Source organism: Ixodes scapularis, unplaced genomic scaffold (assembly GCF_016920785.2).
Source record: "Ixodes scapularis isolate PalLabHiFi unplaced genomic scaffold, ASM1692078v2 PGA_scaffold4__175_contigs__length_147842914, whole genome shotgun sequence".
NCBI lineage: Eukaryota > Metazoa > Arthropoda > Arachnida > Ixodida > Ixodidae > Ixodes > Ixodes scapularis.
The window spans coordinates 101,441,325-101,466,874 of NW_024609879.1; the positions used below are offsets into that span (position 1 = coordinate 101,441,325).

Below are 25,550 nucleotides of genomic sequence, written 5' to 3' on the forward strand. Positions count from 1 at the left end.
CAAAAGCTGCCTGCGCCAAGGGCATTGGATTTTCGAGAATTAGACTGTATTTTCTAGTAAAGCATTCACACAAACCTAATAATGTACCTAACATATATTTTACATTGTACTGACGTCCCACCCAAACCTTAAAAAACAACTCTTAAAAACAAAAAACAAAAACTACCAGAACAAACATTTCTTGAGAATTTATTCAGCAGCATTGAAAATGGATTCATGCTCTTTCTCTCTTTCTTTTTTTTTTCTCGTTCGTGGATGACAAAGAAGCCATTTTGTGCAAAATTTGGGGAGAAAATAACCCGCAACGGGCACAAATGAGACGTACAGGTCTTGTCAAAGGGCGTATTGATTTACTGGAGACAGCGGATATCAGGAAAAAAAAATAAAGCTCTCCTTTTCTTTCTTTTTGAACCTCATTAAGCTCTTGTTTTATCTCGTTAATTTGTTTTTACACGGGGTTTGAAAGAAGGGCTAGTACAATAGGCTAAGAAGCCTGACGAGGCACCAGTCCCTTGGGGTTCACATAGGCAGTACAAGCAACAATATGAAAGGAACAGACCTCCTCGCTTTTTTGACGTACCTACAGATTTTGAACTTGTCATGGTCCCGACGAGGGCTAGAGCGGAAGTTTAGGACCCAAACTACGTACTGTTTGACTGGTTGAGGTTTAACGAAGGTTGTGGGAGCCGTGAAATTAAAAAGAAGAAAGATTAACTTTTCTTTTTCATATTGCTTCCGATAGTACACAAATAGAAAAAAGAAGAAAAATGAATTCTGCTGAAAGTTACAAACTCGACAAGATGATCGGCATCTTCCCGATAAGATAAAATAAATGATTGTCAAGAAAACAAAATAACACGAGGTACACAAGATAGAAGAATGGTTGAATGTAGTACGAACGCAAACCTATAACGTAAAACTCCTAGCAACATTAAGGGCGAAATAAGGGTTCACGGCAGGAGAAGAAATTTTTCTTCTATTTTTTGATAAGTTGAACCTATCACGTACACCCAATTAACTCGAAAGGAATAGTGCACAAATTGCATTTCAAAATCGAGCGGTTTGCTAATCAGTATTTTGTTTCGTCAGCAGCAAGATTCTGTGACGTCGGTGGTTACAAACCACGCGACGCGTTTGGCGCATTTTGCTTTTTCCACCAAAACGGGGAAGAGAAAACGCGTGAATCTGCGCGTCAAGGTATTTATCCGGATTATCCCTTGAAATAACAGTTTCCAAGTTTCGAGCAATTCGTCTTGAAATCTAAAATCCACTTTTCTGTCTCGTTTAAAACGGGGTTACCTGTATTCCATCTAAACAAAGGAAGGTACAATTCTAGGTGACGCTAATGCCGAGCCATCGACCGAATGGTGGCGTAGAACTGCCCAATTTCTGGCTGTTACTATTTTCACTGGGACAAAAGCTCCTCTTACACGACCTATCCCTCTTTATCCTTTAGCAGAGAAAGCCCCGGAGGGGTGGTATGTGGAGAGGAGGAATCCACCAATCAGGGCGAGCAGAGAACTTTGTAGGAGGTGCCTCTCTTTGTTTTTTTTTTTTTTTTTTTTAAGTCGCAACACGCTACATTCCTATGATAATCATGGGACTGGACGAACTCATAAAAAAGAGAGCAGTAAATATAAAATAAAAAGCTGATTTACGTATGATTCATGATAATTCTTTACCACAAAAGAACACGTGTGGATACTAGTAAGCGTAATTGAAATCAGCTGTTTATTTCGTTTATAATAATGTTGTGCGTATGATAATACAGCCGGAAGTTTGTCAGCCTCGATGGACGTCTGGTTTTTCAGCTGTAGATGAGAAATGTAGCCAGTGCAGTACAACCGCTAGCCTGAGGTCTTTTACGTGCATCACGCGGTAGTGATGCACGACTGCACAACGATACGATACTCATCCGTATCGAAACGGGCACGGGTGGGGATTAAACCCAGGGTCCCTGTGTTCTACAGCGCGAGCTTTCGCTTCACATGCTCCGAGCTGGCGCGCGCTAAGGCCACTGGATCTTGTGAAAGTAGCACCAAGCTCCCCGTATGATCGCCATTTTGGATCATGAAATGAGCAATTTCCGCTTGACCTCTCCGTTTTTGGTGAGCCAATCTAAATTCGCTGGTTATGGGTAGCTTTATAGATACGCTCCTTGTATACCGAGATTTTGATATCCACGCACCGGCGAAACAAGCGTACATCTTTGTAGCGCCACCACATGCGGTGTCGGTGCTTGCAGGCATTCAAAACTAATTTTATTGTCTTCCGATTCGCAAAAAGACCAATATCATCGTAAGAGATCCGTGGAGATGGGCGCGATTGATAAGTTGATTGCATACACAATGCCAGAGACGCGTATATTGGTGAGGAACGCTTCCAGGACGATGATGCTCCAGAGCAATCTTGGTGCGACTGGTTTAGAACGACCCTCTCGAAGCTTGGAAGGTGTGGAGGGGCCAAAATGGCGATTGCCATGGCAACGGACACCCATCATCCAATCACCTTGCGAGGTTTTGGTCGTCCGTATGTTAGTATCTGTTTGTGTCCGGCTAGCAGGCAGGGAAGGCAATGGCGCTACTCTCCCGGAATCCAGCGACTTTAGTGCGCGCTTGCCCCCACGGCCACCGATACCCATATATCGTCGTCGGCTTTAGCAAAATAAATAAATAAATAAAGATTACGACATTCTGCTCTGTAAAGGGTGCTTTGCCACAAAAGGACCCTACATGAGAAAAAGCCCACCTCATGCACACGCTGTGAAGGTCACACCTTTGAAAGTTGAAGTGTCGCTAAAATCACGAAACCAATCAGTGTGTTAGAAAGAAAAGAAAACAAATACTGTAATTATAACCTTAATGTGTTCTTGTTAGGAATCGAGTAATATGAAAAGATATTGATTGATTGTTGACGACCATAATTTTATCATCTAATTTGTTTTGGGGATTGCATATACCTGACTTCACGAATAAAGATTCCCTATTAGTGAAAAGACGGTGAGAGTGCAGGCGAGCTGGTGGTAGCTAATCATGTCGTATTACACCTGAGACTGCGGTGGAAGAAATCAGAAGAACTTTCAGTAGAAGGAACAGTCACAGAAAACATCTCAAGAACGTTCCTTCTACTGAAAGTTCTTCCGATTTCTTCCACCGCAGTCTCAGGTGTAATACGACATGATAAGATTCCCTAGCTTGCTGATCTGTAAAGGCTACTTTCCGCAGCAACACTTCGCTTGAGGGGAAGCCATACTCGCGGCGGCAATAGAAATCTAAATGGGAAATGGATATGGCGGTAAGCAAAAGCCTTTGTAAGAGAATAATGACTAAAACTATTGTTCTAGTTGCAATTATTTGTTAATTTTCGCCTTAATCTCAGGGTTTGTTTAGTATTTCAATATTCTAATTAATACTGGTGTCTGTTTTTGTTTTGTTTTGTTTTCGATACTGTGCACCTAATCGATCGCAAACAACATGCTGCCCACAGGTGCTTCACCAAAGTGAAACTCAGCATGAAGGGAACAGGGGCTCGCGAATCCGTTGTAAACGTTGCGCGTTCAGAAGCTTGGGGACAGTGAACGTTTTACAGCGACACGTTCGTACGAGGCGGTTTTGCAAGGAAGCGAGTTTAGAAACGCTATCGCTCCTCCAGGACCAGTGCTGCAAGAAAAAACTAATAATATTAATAATTATTATTATTATCATTATTACCATTCTTCTTCTTATTATTATTATTCCTTCTCTATTACCTGGGAAAACCACTTCAATACCAGCTTTTAAAACGCCTCTAGATTGTGATCGTGAAACTTGTACCGGTATTTTTGTTTTTATTATTTTCTTCGGCGCTAAAAAGAAAGCTTGTAAACATGCAGATAGCTAAGACAGCTGACATTGAAAGACCATCTTTGGCCACTAAATAAATGTTCAGCCTTATCGCTCGTCAATTATCATCAGTTGATGATTCTCAAGTGAAGAAAATGTCGCTTACAACGGGTATTGGGTATAACTATGATTGATCAAGATTACCTTTATTAAGTCTTATTTTACGGCCTCAAAATTTGAATGGGCTATAGTACGGACCTACGGTTTGAGCGCTGCCCGTCTAGTGGTCTTGCCCATATACCAGCGTTTCAACGACTTAAGCACAAGCTTAACGCATAAGGGTACAAAAGCGAACAAAACCAATTGCCGTAGTCGAAACTAGCTCGGCTAAAAGAGGTGTCTTGCTATTTTTCCCGATTTCACAATTTTAAGGCCGGTTCACACACTTACGACTGCTTACGACCTCGCTCTTTAAATCCTCTTGAGATCTGTTAGGACGAGAAAACACACTGGTGCCGTCTATTTTGTGGCCGTGGAACACTGTTTTTTGCAGATAATTTTTTTACTGCGCTTTTTTGACAATGTTGTAGACAATTCTTTCTCATAGATATAAGTACATTTGATCTCGCAAGTACCGGAAAATTTTCGCTCTAGTGAAATGCAGTTCCAAGGTCCTGTCATAGGTGGCGCCAGCGTGCCTGTGTCTTCTCTAGGGAGGCTCTAGTTAGGGTGGGCGCAACTTAAAACCTGGAGGGCATTTGCAGTTTAATGGCAGCGCCTGAAAGAGAGGATTAGGAAAGGATATGCGCGAATGTTGCCTGCACGAGAGCAGACGCCCGCTTTGTTGCCCCATACTCCTTTCCTCCTCTCGCCTCTCATTGCAAGCAACGGACGCCTTGGCGTAGCCTTTCTCGCTTCCTCGTTACTCCGGGAATCGCAAACGGATGGATGGATGGTAATAGCTATACCCTTTGTAACGGGCGGCAGTTTGCGCCACCTAGCCCAACATTTCGTCATCCCTTTTTTTTTTAATTTGTATGAATATTGTTATAACAGACTCCCCTCTCTTTTAAATTGAATTTATTGCTTATTTTTATCTGTATTTTTTTATCCTTTCCTAGATCTCTTCCACCAATCTTTCAATCTCCTTGTAGTTACCGCGATTCTTTCCTTATCCATTCGTCCATTCATGTCCGGAAAATCCAGTGCCCCCTCCAAATCCATAGTCATCTCCCCAAAAAGGGTGGGACGAAGCCTTGTACACGTTAAAATTACATGCTCTATAGTTTCCCTTTCGCGATTGCATACGTCGCACAGAGTGTCTACTTCCTGGAGTTTAGCCCTATACGTTTTCGTTCGTAGCACCCCCGTTCTAGCTTCAAACAAGAAAGAGCTCCCCACTGAATTATCATACAGCTGTTCCTTCTTCATTTCTTGTTTTTGTGCTCTGCATATTGTTAAAGCTGATTCCCCCTGCATTCTCTCTTCCCACAATTTCATCTCTGATTTCTTTACTCCCTTTTCTACTGATATGCTCTGATCGGCTCCATCTTATTGAATGTATTTAAATCTCAGCTTGTGGGTTCGGTTTGTCCACCTAATGTTTAGACTTTTCATATGTAGATACTTGTACACTTTCGCTGCCCACCGTGTATCAAAATTTTCAGCTAGTCTTGGTTCAAATTTTACTTTACTGATCGCTTCTCTACTCTCGAAAGATGCCCAACCTGTATCCCCCTGTACTCCCTCATTTGGTGTATTCCCATGTGCCCCCCCGCCAACCTACCCACACTCCTTTGCTGTATCTCTAAACCTGTCAGGATTTCTGACCTCATACACAAGACCGCATTCCCAAATGGCAGTCCTGGCACCGTGACTCCCTTCCATACACCCTTAACGAATTCATATCTATTATAGTTCCATGGTGCCCTGTGTTTTATGATAGCCGGATCTCGTTTCCCCTTTTTTATTACAATATCTTCATGGACTTTTAGATACCGTCCTCCTTCACTTAACCATGCTCCCAGATATTTGTACTTTTCTACGTGTTCTATCAATGTGTCTTGTACCTCCAGGGGCTCATCCTTCTCGTCGTTGAAAACTATTATACCAGACATGTCACTACCAAATTTTAGTCCTAAATTGTCCCCTTCCCTGCTGCAAATCCTAATCAGTTCCTGAATTGTCTGACAACTTTCTGATACGAGTACAATGTCGTCTGCATACATTAACCCTGTCAATACTTGATTTACTTTATATCCTTCCTCCATCTAAGTCAGGTCAAAACCTAGGTTGCACCATTCTAACCTTTTTTTCCATCTCACTGAGGTATATCATAAAGAGCAGGAGCGACAATGGGCAACCCTGTCTAAGACCTCTTTTTATTGTGGCTGGTCTTGTAGTTTCGGTTTTCCATGTTATAACCACCCTATTCTCCGTACAAACCCGTTCTAGAAACTTAAACATGGTTCCCTCTAGTCCATATCTCTTCAGTTGGTTCCAGAGTTTTTCCTGATTCACATTGTCATATGCCCCTTTGGTGTCTAAAAATGCTACCCATAGTGGCCTTTGACTTGTCACTGCTATCTTTATGCGTTGAGTGATTATGAATAAATTATCATCTAGTCGTCTACCTTTCCTGAAACCGTTTTAAAGCTCCCCTAGAATCTGCTTTCTCTCTGCCGATTCTTCCATTCTTCTTTTTACAATTTGCATAGCTAGCCTGTATACTACTGAAGTTACTGTGATTGATCGATATGATTTGATACTTTTTTTGTCTTTCTTGCCCTTATATAATAATCTCATCCTGCTCAATTTCCAGCCACTGGGTACCTCCACTCCCATACGTATCTGGTCAATCACGTGCCATAGTTTCAATTTGCTTGTTTTGCCTAGAACTTTTATCAATCTTATTGGTGCGCCGTCTGGACCTGTCGCAGTTCCAGCCGGAACCCTTCCTTCTGCTTTTTCCCATTCCCCAGTGGTCATTTTCTCTTCTTTACTATGATCCTCCTCTTGTGTTGTGCAGACGCTACCATCCCCTACGGCCTGACCTGATTCTAACTCCGAAAATGCTGCTTCGATTGTATGTCTAATGTATTTTCTTGCGTCTTCCTCCTCTACCTTTGCCCCTTCCTGTGTGGTTAGTGTCTACTGGTACCCCTCGGTTTTTTTACCTGCGCATTGATGTGTTCCCAGAACCTTTCTGCCGCATTCCTATCCTTCTGGTTTATCTCTATCATCAACTGGACCCCTGCCTTCCCAATTTTGGCCTGTATTAATGCTGATGCCTCCTGCTTTCTTTCCTGAAATTCCTCCCATTTTGATGCTGCTTCGGCTTGTGTGGCCCCCTTCTTTTTTTGCCCACCTGTGTTCTTTAGATGCCGCCTGGCGTCTCGATATTGCTGCCTTAACCTGTTTATCCCACCAGCTTTTGAGCTTGCGTTTTTATTTTCTTCCTCCTTGTTTGATTCGATATTTCTCAAACTCTCTTTTGAAAACACTAATTAAGTCTTCATGTGTCCATTCTCTTTCCGGTTGCTTGGATACTATGTTCTCGATTCGCTGAGATACTCCTGTAGTTGTTTATTATTTAAGTTATTCCTACCTTCTTGTTTTTGATTTTGCATTTATGGTTTTACTGTGCCAAATCTGATCTTGATCCTCTTATGCTCGCTCCCCAGACATTTTGTGCCTTCCTTATTTATTTCCATCCCTCCTAATTTGTTGTATATCTTACGCGACATTAAACAGTAGTCAACAGTCGAGTGGAAGTTCTTTCTTTTCCATGTTATTTTTCCATCACATTTTACCTGAGCATTAACCAATACCAGATCAAGAGCTCCGCAGAACCCCTCTAACATCCTCCCTGTTGTATCTCTATGTCCATCAAAGTCTTCCAAATGTGCATTCATGTCCCTCAAGATAATTTTTCCTTGTTAGTGCCGATTTCCCTAACGTCTCCTGATATACATGTCAAGTGTTCTGGATTTTCCTCCCCTGCATCACTCTCTGTTTTTAGATAAACAAAACCCAGGATTGTGTCCAAACCCCCAATATTGCCTTTGACCCACATGTGTTCCCTGCAGCCCTCTCGTTCCCTTTCCCATCCCTGACCCTGAACTAACACCCCTAATACCCCTCCCTTGCGTTCCCCATTGGCCCGGTTGCATCCCATCCAATGATATCCTGGTATGTATGGTGGTTCTTCCATATCCCTCAGATGTGTTTCTGCTAATCCATACACTGCAAAGTTTTCGCTCTCTAATTGCTCCTCAATCCACTCCCACTTTATTCTCTTCCAACCCCCTGCATGTTTATAAACCCCATGTTAAGCTGTTTCTTTTTCCTATTCCTGCGAGGCTTCCTTTCACCCTCTGAAACCCTCCCCTCTGCCTCTACATTTTGGCCCTGATTCACACTGGCACCCTCGGGGATCTGGGACCCCCCAAAAAATGTATGATATGACGTCCAATCCTATCGCCTACCGTGCTCCCAGTGGTTCCTCTGTAGTGGATGCCCCATGTAAAAGGGTCGGAGCGAGCCTCGTACACCACCCTGTTTACTTCCATTACTCCGTACCCAAATCGTCGCCTCAACCTCCTTATCACCCGGTTAGCTTCCACCACCCGCTTCTCTATCTGCAAAGACTGTCCCCAGACCTCTGGGACGGTGCATATTTGCAAATGCAGTCTCGGAGACCTCCCTCAGCTTACGTAACCCCAACTCTATCTGCCTGGTGAGGTTCTGGCTCCGTCCCTTTAACACATAATTTAGTTCTGCGTGCACTACAACTAGGTTCTCTCCCTCCCTGTTTTCCCACGCCTCCTCTTCGCTTTGGCCATACCACGCACTTTCCTGACTGTGCCACTACATTTACCTTCCCATCCCTTTTCACCCTGTCCAACAGCCCCTCCCTAACACTTGTTATGTTTGAGTCTCCTACCACCAGCACCTCCTTAACCCCCGACTGCCTGTCTTCATCCCCTCTAGTTATCTGTGCTTTCTCTGCCTCAACTTTGGCTGCCTTCCTCGAACCCTGCTGTACTGCAGCACTATACAGCTGTGCAGGCTCCTTTCCTACACAGTCAAACACCTCGTCACTAATTAACTGGCCCCCTATGTCTGCCGCCCCCACCACCGTCTTCTCTGCCACCTCCCCTCTTTCTTATTAACTACTCCTGTCAGTTGCTGCACCATCTTCTCACACCTCTTTTTATGCTCCTCCAACTCCACCTGCCACTCTTCCCCCTGTCTAAGCTCCTCCACCTGTCACTCAAGTTCGGCTCGCTGTTCCCGTTCTCGCCTCAGCTCTCCCGCCACGCTATTTACCTTACTTTCCCATTTCCTGGTCACATCCCCCACATCCGCTTTGGTGCCCTTAATCAAATCTGCCACCTGCGCCTCGAGCTATAACCGCTTCTCCCGCTCTACGCCTATCTCCCGCTTCAACTCCTGAACCGTATCCGCCCATTCCCTTCCTATTTTCCTAAAACCAAGTTCTACCTTGTCGCGACTCTGGCAGGTAGAGCTGCTCTCCTCGGCTTCAGCTACAGTGTTGAACTCCGTCTCCATCATGCAGCACCAACGGCCACACTCCTCACATTCTACATTGGGTCCTTCTTTTACTTTAGGCTGCTCATCCTTCTTCTGTCGCGTATTCACCATTGTCTACCGACACACAGCGCGACCCCATGACAAATATCCCACCAAAACTCTAAACCAAGAAAGCCTGGGTACGCCTCTGCCCACACAACCAACTAGCCCGCCAAAAGTTTCAAACGTGCAGGTGGTTCGGTCTCGTGACCCTACCTAAAAAGCCTGCTTTAACCCGACTATCCTATCACTACATTAAAAAACTGCTTTCTTTTACCAATAAAACCACTAGTATAAGACCAAAAATGCTTTACAGCAGGGCTGTAAACCTGGAGGATCAACTCCAATGGGGTGTGCCTCTTGCCTTTAGCGCGCAACACCACCAACGAAGAAGATCCAACAAGCAAGCCTATCCTGTCGCTACTTTAAAAACCATTTTCTACTACCCCATAAACACACCCGCAACTAAACTAAATACACCGAAAATTACTTAGCTTCGCAGGAGCTCTGGAAAACACGACCCCTTTGTAAGCTGAAGAGTCTCGGTCCACGTCGAGAGGAGAAGGCAGGGTTGCCAGACAGGCAACAGCGTCCAAGATGGTGGCATTAACCTTTTTTTGCGTTAAACAAATACTTAACCTATCGAAACAAGACTGGTGCCTATAGAAAAGTAATCATTTATACCTTGCGTAAATTATTCAAGCACGTTAATGGACTTTTATGACCTCAGTTAGAAAACAAAGCGACCCTTTGCCACGTACACTCCAAGCAAAATTTAGCAATTAAATGGAGTCCATATCCCGTGATCCCCGATCTAGCAGTTGTACCCACTTTAACTAGAGCCTTCCTAGTCTTCTCTCGTCGTAAGTGATCAGAAGAGCTCGGTCCTAAGCAAACGCAAGCGTATGAGTGGGCCTTTACATACTGTTTTCTTCCCTCTTCTTAGAGAAGAGAAGTTCAAGGAAGGCGCCATCTTTAGAGGCTCAGTGAGAGACAACGGCATGGCGCCTAAGCGGCTTATTGGTAAACCTTCCTTGACGATCGTCCGACGACCGCCATTGTCGGAAAGGTTTCCTCCTTCTCTCCGCAATCCTCTGTAAACAAAAATCGTCGGCCTTGGTCACGCGAAAAAAAAAAAAAGAAGGAGAAACGTGTTTGTCGAACATAGCGGAGGATATCAGCAGCGGGTGAGCGTTGAAAACACAGAAGAAAAGACACAAAGCCGGCTTTGGACGAGACATTTGAGCAGATGGCTTTTTTGAGTGAGTGAGATTATGACAGAATATTTTTCGTCACTTTTTTCGGGTGAGGTTTTAGTAACCCGCGGAAAACACGTCGGTGTCAGCTTTGTTTTTGTAAACGGCTGCCGTACAGCATGTAAAAAGATTAAGATTAAAAAACGGCATAAATTTGGTTTTCTCAAAGATTTACTTTAGTCTGGCTGGACTAAATGACTGCACAATCAAGTTTCTAATCATTAAAATATTTTTTTTTTTTTTACTTCAGAGCATAAGTGCAACTCTCGACTACTGTTCTCCAGTCGCTGCGGTGACGGGAATATGCGATTTCTAACAATGTGCGGAGCACTGCGGGTGCCCCCTGCATTGTCATTCACAGCGCGAGTTTACGATGACTATTGGTGGCATGTTGACTCTAGCTGAGGGTGGAGGGGTGAACGCTGCTTGTAAGTTCTTGAAATGTTTCAGTAAGTGCTTGTTCGTGAGAGAGAGAGAGAGAGAAAAAAAAGAAGTAATGTGCGTTTCGGAAGTATTGAACGTGAATTATTTATTTTATGTTGTAACTAGCTAAAGTAAAAAGAAAAGTCTTATAGTTACTATAAGAAGGAACACTGTAAAAGATTTATTGAACAATCTAAAGAATAATCCACCGCTGAATTCAGGTAATCATTCATCGCGAGGTCTAAGGAACGATTCCAGGAACAATTCTATTTACGATGTGCGAAATAATTTATCACAGGATATATGAAATCATTAATCTTACAATATAACAGCTGAACCATCGTACGATTTAAAAGAATATTCACTGTAGAATTAAAAACAAAAATTATTATTCAGTTTATGGAATAATTTATTGTACGAATAAGAAGGCCGCAACACAACCTCTGAAGCCTCGCGTTTTTTTGTTTTTTTTTAAGCTATATGAAATAATTCTTAAAGAACAACTCCTGTCGAAAACGAAACTAAAATAAATTACTGGGTATCACTTCAGTGGCACAAAATATGATCACGGCCGAAATATTACGCCAAAGTAAAGCCGTGTACTCCACTAAAACCGATTTTAAAGATGTGACCAGCTGCTCTTAAGAGGACGACAAGCGGCTTAGCTTTTAGTCAAGCAACACTGGCGCAGCGCCCCCGTGACGTCACGTCGCAGTGCAGCTGAAGCTGATTGGTTGTGCCGCGTACCGCAGCACCACGATGACGTCACGTCGCGGCGACATGAATTGATAGATGCTAACGGCTGTACCCTTTATAGCAGGGGGTAACTTCCGCCACCTAGCCTAGAAATTAAAAACCAAATACATGACTTCCTTCCTTTGCCAATTTTTTTTCCCCTCTGAAATTTTGTTACTATTACCATTGGTGTGGGATATCATCAGAATGGCCTTTGGGGGGATCGGGCAAGAAAACTAAAAAACGTCACCCCCACCTCTTGTGCCCGGCGAGGGAGTCTCTAATTTTTTTATGGTCAAACCTAGTCGGCGCTACCCCGGCACAGGACCCACTGGAAGACAGGGTGGAGATTTTGGGCCGGAGCCACGCAGGAGGGATTCCCAATTTTCCTCTGTTTTTCCTGTCTCTAGCTGTGTCAGTGATTTGTACGACACGCACGGCTGATGATCAGTGTTGCCATCCCTCTAGCAGATAGTTTCGGTTTTGCTGTAAACGTCCGAAACCAAACTTTGAGCCAGATAAATATAAAACTACACACAATATCGGGGAAAAAAATTATACCTTGAAATTCAAAGACACTGCCTTAGCTGAAAACAGTCGTAGTCCTCAGTTCAAAACCTTCTCCGAAGTTTCTCTTTGATTTTTACCGATGTTTTAGCCGAGCGCATGGAGAACTTTTTTCGCGAGAAGCGGTGATGTTGTGGTTTTTCTAAGAATTGGTCTGGGTTACAAGCAAAATGTGAATGAACCTTGAAGATGAAATCTCACTGATAATTGTTCATGGTACGCCCCATTAAATTCAAATACGGTACGGCGAATTAAAAGAGTATCTAATATTGTTTTGATTTTTTTGTTGCATTTAGTGCGCTTTCTAGTAAATTTACACGTCGAAGTTGAAAAAGGATGCCATGGGGAGAACCACCCGCGATATATTCGGTTCACCCGTCTTTTTTCTCTGAGCCTTCGCGCTTCATGTTGCGCTGAATTACTTTTTTATATTTTTTTCTATAGTGCGTTACTATCTGGAGTCGGTATAAATCATAATCAACTAAAGCCGTATAAATAAAAAAAAGTAAAAAAAAAACCGACAGCTATAAGAAAACAACAACAATAAAAAAGAAGAACGTAAAATGAGCGAATCACACGTGCTAGGAATACGCCCTTTCCCCTCCCACTCTTCTCTTTCGAAGTGTTTGCGATGCAGCCTCCGCGGCTCTAGAAACATAAAACGATCGATTGTCGTTCCGCATTGCTTCCGACGCCCTCGCGCCAGATGGAGCGGTTACATAAAAAGATTCTGAAAAAAAAAAAAATAGATAAAAAGAAAACATATTTGTTTTTAGTTTTCCACCCGACCCCGAGTGGAGCCACAGTCAAACGACGCTATACGGCGACCAAGTCGGTCAAAACACGTCTTTTCACGTACGAGAAAAAAGGCGCCAAAAAAGAAAGAGGGATTGATTACGTGTGCGACCGAGCTTCGCCTCGAGCAGTCGCAATTCACTTCAGTGGGCAAAACAACATCTCGCCCTTGAGTTCTTTGCTAACCGTATAGACAGACGCCTTTCAGCAGCTGTTCATGGGCGCCACCATCAGAGACCTTCAGTTTTTGTTTCCTTTTATTTTGATCACTTCGCTTCATCATTGCCCCAGCAGGACAGGTTATTGACATTCTAGATCCGACTGTGTCCTCCCCAGCATTGGCTTTTCTGGAGGCTCCTCAAAGCGCGCTTCAGTGGCTTGGTATTTCGGTAAGACGAGAGAAGGTCAGTAATGGCCGCTGCAATATGGCGTGTGTGCAAAACGTCTATAGCCTCTAGCTGTTGATAGCGGTAAACAAAACAACGTTCCTTTTCCGGCCAATTCCCTTCCTTTTTTTTTCAAATGCCGAATCCTCTTTTGTTAATAGTCGGAAAGCCGGGATCACACTGCTAATAGATCATGCAAAAGACAGTGTGCAAACATCAGTCACTGGGATGTCCGTGGTTCGTATGCCGCCTGCCAAGGTTCTCCTTGATCTCGTTGCCATGCGGCCTTCGAAGCACGGATCTTGTGATGAATTGCGTTCGAATCTGTTTCAAGACTGCCTTTCGTATGATCCATAAGCAGTCTGACCCCGGTTTAAAGAACTGGTTAGCAGCATATATAAGGGAAGGCAGCCATTGCTACCAATAGCATATTACGTCACGGCAGTGCGGCAGTATCGCAGCTGTCAGCACCTTACATTGCGCTCTCTCTTGGGGGACGAGCTATTTTCGAGTACAGACCAGCGCTTGTCACCCAGGCACCAAATCCAAAGTCACTGGGTTGTGGACGCATGCGCAGCGTCTCATTATTCGTGGAAGATAGCAACTCATGTGAGAAAATTGCTTATAAATTTTGAACATGATAACGGTTCGTTCTAAAACTTGGGCATCTGGTTGTGACCGCTATCGCTACATTCAAACAGGGAATGAGCGTTAGGCAATGCTTAGCTTACTTTTGCGGAAAAAAAAAACCCAAAAAAGTCGTATTTTTTTAAACATTTTGTACTTGTTACTAAGGTGTCTGGAACGCGTCTTCCAACTGTTATGTTTAGCGTCTTATTATGCACGGGTATTGAAAGCGGTCCTGAAGTGGGCAACACATGGCGTCACAGAAGCAGGCCTGTCATGTTGTCGGATGTCGCGGTCCTGATGGTAAGTGATAGAAGTCCTGGACGAGCAGAACGAGCGAACGCGAGTGTTGGTATTGTTTTCGAGTCCCCAAATTACTGGCTACTGAAGCTTCCGCCGACTTTCAAGGTGGACAGCGACCTGCACCCGAGCAGGCGTTTGCCGCAACCACCGCCGCCGCTGTCAAATCCCCAGGATAGCGTCCGGCGAGGGCATGACACTTGTGCGACGTCGTCAGGCGGAAATGAAGGGACCACTTTTAAGGACGCGGTAAACAAACCCTTGGGAAGTTGGTGAGTTGAGTGAGTGGGTATGCATTGAACATGGTGATAAACAGCGCACAGAAGACAAGGACATTCTAGAAGAAAACAAAAGACAAGCGCTTGTCCTGTCTCTGTTTTCTTGTACCGTGTCCTCGTGTCTTGCGCGCTGTTTATCTAAAAAAAAAAAATCAGTCGCAAACGTGTTCTAGGCATTACATTTTTTTCCGTTCCATTTTTGGCGAAGAATGTCAAGTTGGAAGTTGGCCGAAGTGGCGGTTCGTAGCTATGCGGTGAGGGAAAAGCATACTCACCAAGTACCACTGGTACGGGAAGTAAGGATCGCTGGGTTCCCTCTGCAGCCTGAGGTTCTCAGGCCCGAGCTTGAGCTCCGTGTACCCCCTCTTGACCCGCTTGAAACCGGTCTGCTGGACAGCTGCCTCCACCTGGTGGGCATTTAGAAAAATACACTTCTAACGTGAACTCTAAACAAAACAAAACAAAAAAAAAAGTAGGGAATATTTTTTTTTTTTTTTTGGACTGGTATCAGTGTGGGGGAATATGCCAGGCAAGCTAACAATATCACTCGCTACCCACACAAGCGACACGCGTTTGGGTGCCGAAAAATCTGGGCATGACGTAACACTGGTCGGAGGTTTTTCGTGTTCTCTCACGTTAAGTAACATTTTCGGGAAAAGCAAACGAGATATTCAGATCCACGGGATAAATATACGCCAGAATTCACCTCTAACTCGCTTTTTTTAAGAGCCTTTTCAGCTTCCTTTTTATTACGGGGCCGTACTCTAAAGCGCAATAGGACATTGCTACTTCGCCATATATATAAAAATAAAAAAGAACATGGTAAGAACATTACTTTTTTTTTGCGTTTAAAGGTCAATAAAGCGCGAACTTTCAATCTGATGGGATTTGCACGCATATTAGTTTTCTCTATAAATTCATATTTAAGTTTAGTCTTTAGGGACCGGAATTTTTATTGAGATAATTTAAGACACAAAAAGTGTTGAATCTGAAAACTTAGGTCATTAGGAGAAGGTAATTAGCGACACGGGCTAATGAACTCCTTTAACGCTCCAGCCGTGCGCGTAATTTTGTCGTCGAGGCAAAATGTTCCCATGTCCTATATAGGACATAGTTTATAGTTTAGAACACACTCATTACGTTTCCCGTACTTCTGAATCTGGGAGGGTTATCTAGAAAGCAATTACAAATTCGAAATCAACACCAGGCAACATACCAACATGCTGAACTGAACTGAACTAAATTAAAATTATATAATTAAAAAGACTAGTTTACTTCCCACCTTTCCACTTACGTATATACCTAATCTTAAGGGCTCTGCGTATAAGACTGTAATAGGTGTGAACGCGATCCGGAATGCTTAAACTGCAGGCATTCTCCACATACCGCGTACAAAGTGATATCATGCATATTTGCGGACACTTCTCAAGAATGTTCGAATCGTGTTTACTCAGATATACATGCATGCTTCGAACGTGACTGCAGTCATATGTTTTACGTTGTGTCTAAAGGTACGTTGGACGTATCCGGAACGAGAACTCTAAAGGTATGTCGGACGTATACGGAGATGCGTCGGACGTAGCCGCGATGGGGAAGGGTCGTATTACAGCGGGTCATAGCGTGCCTTACTGAGATCCCACTGGCAATTTTCATTCCATGGTTATTTCTGATTGCTGCCCTAATTAGTCCATTCTAAGCACTCCATTCTTTTTACTCCCGCGATTTTGAAAAAGGGAGAGGGGGTAAAACCAATTCTGTAGAGAATTAGCCCGCTCGCCTTCAATTCTCACGGCGCACCACGGTCAACTATGTTGCTCTCGCCACGACTCGACTAGTCCTCGGTGGCCCCGTCCAGTTAGCTGCACACAAACTCACGAATTTTCGTCTCGAGTTCCGGATGTCGACTTTTACATTATTGTGCTGTCCCGTACACTTTTTACGGGTCGCAGAGCCCTTGAATACCTACTCCCGCTGTCTTCCCCACCGTATCACACGGTATCGCAGATGCTCTGCAGTGCCGTGGTTCCCGTTATCTTTCGCGCACGTGATCACCGTTCGCTGCAACTTCACTGTGTACAAATTCATCTTCGTACTCATGGTGGAGAGCAAAGCTCTGAGCGCCTGAAGAGATGGCATGAATCACGTAAAGAAAAAAAAAAAGAGCCGCGCTAGCAAGTCAGACGACGGAGTCGAACGAACGGCGGCGAAGAAGAAACAGAACACACAACGCCTTACTTGTGCCTATGTTCTAACGCGCCTGCGCGGTAGCACAAGTATCGCTGTGTGCCGCTATCTACCAACTGATGACAAAACCGGGTGTCAGGGACCAAAAGGTGGTGTGCTGCCGGCACGGAAAGGTGGGCACAATACTGAAAGCGTGAATAAGACGTGCAAAGAGAAGGGGAAAGGAAAGAAGCGACGTTTCGGACGCTCAACCTTGATGGAGAGTAGACATTGCATGTCTCCGATCTCTAAATTCTTGTACAGAATTGGGGTGCTTACAATATGTCCGACGTACCTTTAGACTCAAAGTTCCGAGTACGTCCGACGTACCTTTAGACGCAGCGTATTTCGTATGACCAGTGTGGCAGACCGTTATACGTGAAAAAAGCACGCCTCAGATACTGAGTGTCTGCACAGACTGTTTTTTTTTTTTTTTTGTATGGTACATTATCAGTGTGATCGAAATATTTTAAAAAACAAAACGCTGTGTCAGCGTTTTCTAAAAAAAATAAGTTCTCAAATTGGCAATGTTCTTTGTAGCATACAACGTGTGACGCGTAGGTAGCGATGTTCTCAAAAAGTTACGTTTACGTTTAAATTGGTAATTCATTTTTGTTTTGCATTATTAGTATTTAAAACTTCAATATGTTCGGTTTTTGCTGCGACATGTGGATATGCATATTCTTTTTATGAAGTTCCATAGAAGTAAAGCGTCTGAGACAAAGCATACTAATCTTATTTGAAGAACACCGCCTGCAGGAGGACGGAGTCACTTGGAAGAGACGGTCGCTCCGAAGAATTCGATTTCAAAAGAAGCGTCGCGAAAATGAAGCGCGCCGTGTCGTGTCTTGACAGGGGTGCGTTTCGATTCCTTCTCTTTCTGAAGGTTACTTCTTGGTTTAATATTCCCACCCGGTTCCGAATGAAGAAGCACCACCGATCGATCGATTGCTCGCTAAACAGGGCTAAGTTTTCGTTTATATTCGGGCAATGCTTCTAGAGACGACTACAACCCTGGTTGTGAGTCTGAGTCGCGAGCCTTTAAACGAAGCTTTTTCTTTACTTCCCTAGAAACTCAACCTATCGCGTCTCGCAGTGCGTCTTATTTATGAACAAGATGGTTTACCGTTTTCACGAAAAGGATGGTTCTCCAGTCGTAAGCATAAAGCGCCGAAGTCGGTGACAGTTTAAGAACCTATAAACACCGACAATTCGAGAAACGAAGAGCGTGGCTGTGTTTACGCAACCTGCATCGTGGTTGGTTTTTGGGAGTTCGTATCAAAGAAATGCTGCATTCTGATTGGCTGCTGAGCGATGATGATGTGTTCGGGCCTCGCCGTGCACTGCGCTTCTAAAGTTGACACTGACTGCAGCGAATGCTCCACCGTGAACGCGAGATTTTTGCCTTTAAATAACGCTAGGTCGCATGCGTAGGCTTCGAGCCTGTGCTGGAATATAATACATGGGTTCCATCTTATCCTGTCACTGGCTATACGTCTATCCATAGTCTCCTACATACTGACAAAGCCTGGCAGATCGACACGAGAAGCGACCGCCGAAGTGGTAAAGGTGGAGTGGCAGACAGCGGATGAGACGAGAGCCACGTGACTGGCGCCCCGCAACGGCGAGACGCCGAAACACACCTCTCCCGAACGAAAAAGTGCGTTTCGGGTCCTCGCCGCTGCAAAAGCTGTGCGCTGACGTCCAGGTTCCCCGAGAAATGTTCTGTGCTACCAGATCCTCGCGCTCCACATGTGCGACCGGGTACTCGATGGCTACGTCGTCGAACTGCCAGGCTTTGTGAGTATAGAGAAGGCTATGGTCCATGTGAGCAGAAAGTGAGGGAGAGGAGGAGATGAGAATGCGTGGTGACGTCAGAACGCCGAGCTCTGGTTGGAATGACTAGTGGGTGGGCTCGAAGCTAGCCTGCCTTCTGTTTTCGCTGCACTCGTCGAACGCGTTTGAATGCGGAACGCCGGCGTCCGGTGTTTGGCTCTCGAATTTGAAGGCTTTCGACGAGTGCAGTGGAAACAAAGGCAGTCTAGCTTCGAACCTACCCACTATTCATACCAACCTCGCTTTCTGTCAGGACAGCCTTGGCGAGAAGGTTTCAGCGGAAGTGCACTAACTGCAGCTTCCAAAGTCCATGGTTGTAACATAATTTAATATCGCTGACGTCGAAATAATAAAGTTATTAAAATTCCGTTAGTATTTTATATTTCAAAAGACACGTATGGCGATTATTCCGCGTTTTGGTTGTCCCTATCCCTAACAACTTTCCAGAGTGTCGCAATAAAAACAAGAGCCGTTTTATTCTGACCTCCCACCATACACCAGCTAACGCACCATCTCTGTCACGCCCGGGCGCCTTCCCAATAAACCCACTCACCCGTTCATATCTCGAAAAGCGATAAACCTTCGACCTATCGATCACTTGCCCACGATCCTTAGACACCCGAGCAACTGACGTTCCTATCTCTCTCTCCCCCCCCCCCCCCCCCCCCCCCCCCCCAGATATAGAAACAACAACCCTCGTGCACGGCCGTCAGACCCATCACGCCTTCATGACGCAGTGCTCCTCCCACGCTCCGCGGCTGCCCATCGTCATCGACCCGTACACGGCCCACGAAAAGGCAGTGAAAGAAGCAGAAGAGAAAAATGTAGAAGAAAATAAGGCAAAGAAAAAACAGCTTTACCATGGTACATGTTACTAAAACCAGACGTGAGAAAGGAACGGGCATTTCATAATTCACGGGGAAGATCTTTAAGCTGCATTCACACTCCTAATGCACTATACAAAAACAGGCTGCAGACAGTGTATGAGGTCTTCCTTGTATGACGGTCGCATTGGTCATAACTGCTTGCCGACATCTTAGAAGCATGTATGAAGCTGCTTCGATCATGCTTAAGTCGTGTCCGCAGACGATTCTGTCATCATGTCTGAAAGCGAACACCAAGTAGTTTGCATGATGTACCACGAGCAATGTAACAGCGGCTTACGTTTCTCATTGTACTTTTCTCACGAATAATCACCGTCCTTTTTTATTACTTAGCGTCCGTCCGCAAAAAGTTATTGAAACACACCGCTTTATTTCTTTAATCAATAAGCACCGGAAAAACATCCGTCCATTTTTGCTTAAATAAATAAATGGCGGAAAATGTATTACCTAGCTTTATTCAATAGCATTCATACATCCATCCATTCGACGATGACGTCATGAAACCTTACGACGGTCTCTCCGTTCTTTTTTAGCTCTCTTCATGCGAGGGTTGATGGAAGCCTTATCGAGAGGCCTCGGGGCCACAAGCCGAGCACTTTTGAGGTCTCACAGACCAACACCACTTAGACAACAGGACCTGCACCTCGGCCCCTCCCCTCTCCCCCTTCTCCCCCCTTTACTCCCCTTCTCCACCCTCTTCCAAACGCCATCCACGCCGCTCCGCCTACTTTGCGTCAGCATCATTGAGAGCGCGTCTTGCAGCGTTCCACAACTTGCGTGATGTCAGCACGTGGTGACACGAAGCGCGAGTTCGTCTGCTTGCTTTGCAGGGGATGTGGTGACGTCAGTAAGACGCCCAACTCTGATTGGCTCTTACTGAAAAAAAAGTGGGTAGACCTTGTAAGGTATCGGGTTGGCCGACGAGACTCGTCTATCGTTGCCACGCATAGCCGAGCCACCGGGTTGAGGAGAAAGAAGTGGTAGCTCGAGGGTAGTTGGATCTTGTTGTTGGAATGAGCGGCCATGATTTACGGGTGTCTTAGAGGAAGTGTTTAAGAGACGTTGAAACCTGACAAGTGGGGGCTCGTCCGGGATACTAAAATGTCTCATCGACCGCTTTTCGTGCCGCCAGATTTTCTCCGTACGATGATGCAGCAAACGGATGGTTCAGCGCTTCATCGGGAACAAATCGCCGCCCACATACGCAAGCTCTTGATTGCCGCGCCCATCGAGCTTGCAGAAGGTGAGCTCGACCCTGAGCTGCCTCAGCCCTTGCAACCTTTGTTGCCTCAGCCCTTGTCGCCTCAGCCCTTATCGCCTCAGCCCTTGCAGCCCTTGTTACCCTCTCCGTTGGTAACGCCAGCCGTCACTGCGACCAACGGAGCGCCCGATCAAGATCCCATACATGCCCTGTGGATCTCCACCCAGCCTCCCAGGTTTTCTGGCTTTGGAGATCTACAGTCACCAGAAGGGTTCATAGAGAAGCTCGAGAGTTACTGCCTAATCCACGGTGTCAAGCCAGAGGATCGCATCAGCCGTGTCGTACCCGCAGTTCTCGACGGAAGTGCCAAGCTGTGGTTTCGCTTCGCGGGGGAGTTTACGAGCTGGGGCAGCTTCGTCACCGCGTTCCATAGTCAGTTTGTGCCGGTGGACAAGAAGAAGCGACTGAAAGAGGAACTGCGGAAGCGAACTCAACACCCCGAGGAAAACCTGAAGCAGTTCATATATGTCATCAGCAGTTACTACGACAGGATCGGCGAGCCTGTGACAGATGCGCAGAAGGTGGAGAGGGTACTCCGACAGATGCACCCGCAGTTCCGGGGTCTCGTTGAAGGAAGGACCTTCGCCACGCTCAAGGAACTCGCCGACGCTGCCGATGGGTTAATGGAGCGCGTGTGGCGACGTCTCCAATACGTACCCCCTCCCCAACTTTCAAACCAAGTGGCCCGGGACTTGGTGTTTCAAAGTCGAACAGCGACGCCAGTGCCTCGCCTAGTTCCGGCGACTCGAACGGCGACGCTAGTGACTCGTCCAGTTCCGGTGACGGATCAGAGTGTAGCAGCCTGGACCACACCTCCCTCTCCAGCTCCTGGATCTTTCCTTGGTACTCGACAAGTTCACGAAGTTTGTTGAACTATTTCCCCTTCGAGCTCCGACCAGTAAGGCCATCCTGGAAAAAATGATTGACGTGTTCTGTCGACATGGCTTCCCAAAAAGCATATCCAGTGACAATGGAAGAGTCTTCGTTTCTCGGCTGTGGAAGAACGTCATGAAAAACCTCGGCATCAAAGACCGCCACACGGTACCGTACCGCCCTGCAGGGCAGATGGTAGAGCGGCATAACGCAACAGTGAAGCAGTGCCTCGTGGCATACTGCCATGACCATCGTGACTGGGACCAACGTATCCCTGAAGTTTCATTCGCAATGAGAACTTGCGAAAGTGTGACCACAGGGTACACGCCAGCTTTTCTGTGCTATGGGCGCCAGCTCCGCAAACCATGGGAACAAAACCCTGGTCAACTTCCTACACCAGACAGTCGAGCTCCAGGCTTCGTGGCAGAGGTGACATCTAGGCTGCAAGACGCACACGAGCTTGCGCTAGAGAACCAGAGAAGAGCCCAAGAGCAGCAGCGCCGCTACTACGACAGAAATCGACGACAGTGTAACTTTAGGATCGGTGATCTAGTTCTACGTGATCTGCACATTCTAAGCGATGCCAGCAAGGGCGTGGCGGCAAAATTGGCACCGAGACGCTCGGGGCCATTCGTGGTGGTGGGGAAAGTGGGGCTGAACGACTGTCGCTTGAAGGACCGCAATACTGGACGACCAGCAGGACTGGCACATGCTGACCAGCTCCTGAAGTTTTGTGAAGACCGGCTGAACATTTAATCTAAGGGGGGAGGATTGTAAGGTATCGGGTTGGCCGACGAGACTCGTCGACCGTTGCCACGCACAGGCGAGCCACCGGGTTCAGGAGAAAGAAGTGGTAGCTCGAGGGTAGTTGGATCTGGCGGTTGGAATGAGCGGCCATGATTTACGGGTGTCTTAAAGGAAGTGTTTAAGAGACGTTAAAACCTGACAACCTCAAGACAGCTTGCTTCGAGGTCTGCCCTCTATTCCTCAATCAGAACCAATCAGAACTCGGCGTCTGTCTGACGTCACAGCAACCCTCTGCAAAATAAGCAGACGAACTCGCGCTCCGCATTATAGGGACTATGAAATGACCTTTTTACTTTTGCCACACAACTTATACATTAAACCCTCAATGTTTACTGAACGCTGAACAAAAATCCGTTTTCGTTTCGGTTTATTAACTTTTTCACGAAAAAGTTATTGAAAAATCAAGTTTTTCTTCCTCTCTAACTCACCGTAAAACAAGCCGCGGCGTAATTTTGACGGTCGTGACGTACTATGGCACCGGGCAGCAGGAGAATGGGAGCGTTAGCGGCTAATTGGCGGTGTGCCGGTAGGTTTTACCACAAGAGTTTACTGAGCTGATGGCGCCGGGGCCACCGACGTATTTTCTGAATCGACGCCTCTCATTACCGCGATAGCCATGAACACATCGCAGATGAGCGAAATCCAATTTGATATGTTGCGCTACAGTGACCGCATGGGACTGGTCCCATACGCCTGCACGAAGCACAGCAAGTCGTCAGCACGACAACCGCTTCTCCGCCGTCGTCAGCCGTTTCCGGGGTATCTCTAAGAAGAAGGGAGGGCGCTGTCACTCACTGGCGTAGCAGAAAATGCACGAAGTTTCTTCATGGGCCCAAGTTTTATTAACTTTTATTTTGTCAGGATAAACTCGCAAAGCAAAGTAGATGAGAAAACTAAAACGTTGCAGTACGCCGTTTTGGGCGATTGCGACCTTAAAACACGACTTTACTGATAATACAAATCTCGCCACACGGCTTTTCTACGATTGCAAAAGTCAATGAAATCTTAGCAGAAATATTGCAACGTAGGAATATGATTTCGTGATCATATAGACGTGGCGATCGTTCCAGGAATGCTAACACTAGTCACATTCCTCGGGTGATGAACACGTGTCAAAATTCAAATCCTTCATACATGCGTTTAAATACCGTACGCACCAGTGATATGTTGGACTTGAGCACACGGATGGAATGCGCAAAATAAGAAATCCGGGCGATGTTCGCCGACAAAAAAAATGCTAAGAAAGCACACCTGCAGTCGAAGTAAACTAACACGACGGCACGAGCGTTTCTGCTGTCTTGACGGTGCCGCCACAACATCGCCGCACGAGCAGATGGATCTTCCCTTCTAGGACGTGCTGGGTTATCATAACGACACGACGAAAATTCATTCAAGGATAGCGCTCTACATGGAACGATGAGCTTCCACCACGCCGACCACGTCGATCATCACTAGAATCACAAAACGAGCTGCGCCTAAAGTATCGGCCAACGTTACTAAAAACCTCAGTTGGGAAACTCACCCTTGAAACCTGGGCCACAGGCGTCCACCAAGACCGAGCTAAACACGATAACAGCGCCTCCCTTTAACGCCGAGTTGAAACATGAAAGGTGCTTTACATAGCTACTGCGAGATGACCCTGCGAGATGGCGCCACCGGCCCTTGCCCGACTCGACGTGCACCCATGCAGTTCCCGGAGTGGACGTTGCGGGAGAAATGGCGGCGTTGCGATCGCCATTAGCTGGGTTCTCAAGTACGGATCGGAGGCACTTTTTTTTTTAAAGCAGGCTCTATGGCAGTTTCCCAACTGAGGGAGTTTAGTAACATTGGTATCGGCACTCTGTTCTCCGACATTGTTGTGGGCGCCGCCATTTTGGTGCTTGTGCAGAGCAGACCCAACTGCCGATCGTCATGATTCAAAAATACGACTTCCTCAGCATTAGATTTGGTGTTAGAAAGCTCATGCAATATTACTTTGCTCTGTCTCAAACTGTTTGAACATTTGTGGATGGCTGAAAAACGTTTTCTGTGATTTCAGATAAAGCTTCAGATAACTGGCAACCATGATTTTAGGCCACAATATTCGCAAGTGTTGTTACTTTGAAGCGTAGCTTAATTAGTGGCACTAATCACCACCACCGACGCCACGTTTTTCAGCAGACAGGCGGCTATGCGCACGCGCACTCTGATATTTCTCTTGCTTTGTCTAGCACACGATAGATATACGAGCTTTATAAACTTCGGCAATTTCTTTCACATCGCTAATTACTCCACAAAATCTTGATCAGAATATTCTTTCACAAAACCTTTTAGAAACATCTGCCGGCTATTTCTTTTTTTATGATCGCGGTGCTGGTGAGGTAGGATTTTATCCAATAGGCAACGCGAATTTGACTGACGTGCCGTGGCCCGCGAATGCACCGCATTGAAAAGGCAGAGAGATTTCGAAGGCAAGAAGGTGTAAAACAGTCCGCTTTTCTTTTAAAAGTTCTTTACCGAAACATTTTTTGTAGCTCTCTATTTCTGTGTTTCGGTTTTCTTTTCAGACCTTTTACAACGTGTGGTTAATGGAATTCGTTTTCAAAATCGTTTCATGGTCCCTTTAAGAATGCGTCCGCCGCTCTACGGCGTCTCTCGTGGAGCTTCAGCGCGTCTGGCGCTTGGAGCGGATCGGGGGTACACTAATGATGACGTCATGCGGAGGCCTTGTGTTCTAAGTGGTATCGCGCACACCATATATTGCATCCTCGGCGTCCTCGCTGCCCAGCTTCATTGTTAATGAGGCGACCCAGTCGCCTTCTCAGTTCGACGTGTGGTCACGCCATTTACTTAGGACAGACGAGTAGCGAGCTGTAATTAGCACTAACCCAGGCTGTTGGTTAT

General features: G+C 45.8%; 1 protein-coding gene across 1 annotated transcript in view; it reads right to left on the reverse strand.

The window, feature by feature from the left end:
• The window catches only part of LOC8034786 (neuroendocrine convertase 2), a 182,824-nt gene that overhangs the window by 42,442 nt on the left and 114,832 nt on the right, over window positions 1-25,550 (reverse strand). Inside the window, exon 3 of the mRNA XM_040206566.3 lies at window positions 15,059-15,190. Within this exon, the coding sequence (XP_040062500.1) occupies window positions 15,059-15,190 (132 nt within the window). The remainder of the gene's footprint in view (window positions 1-15,058; window positions 15,191-25,550) is intronic.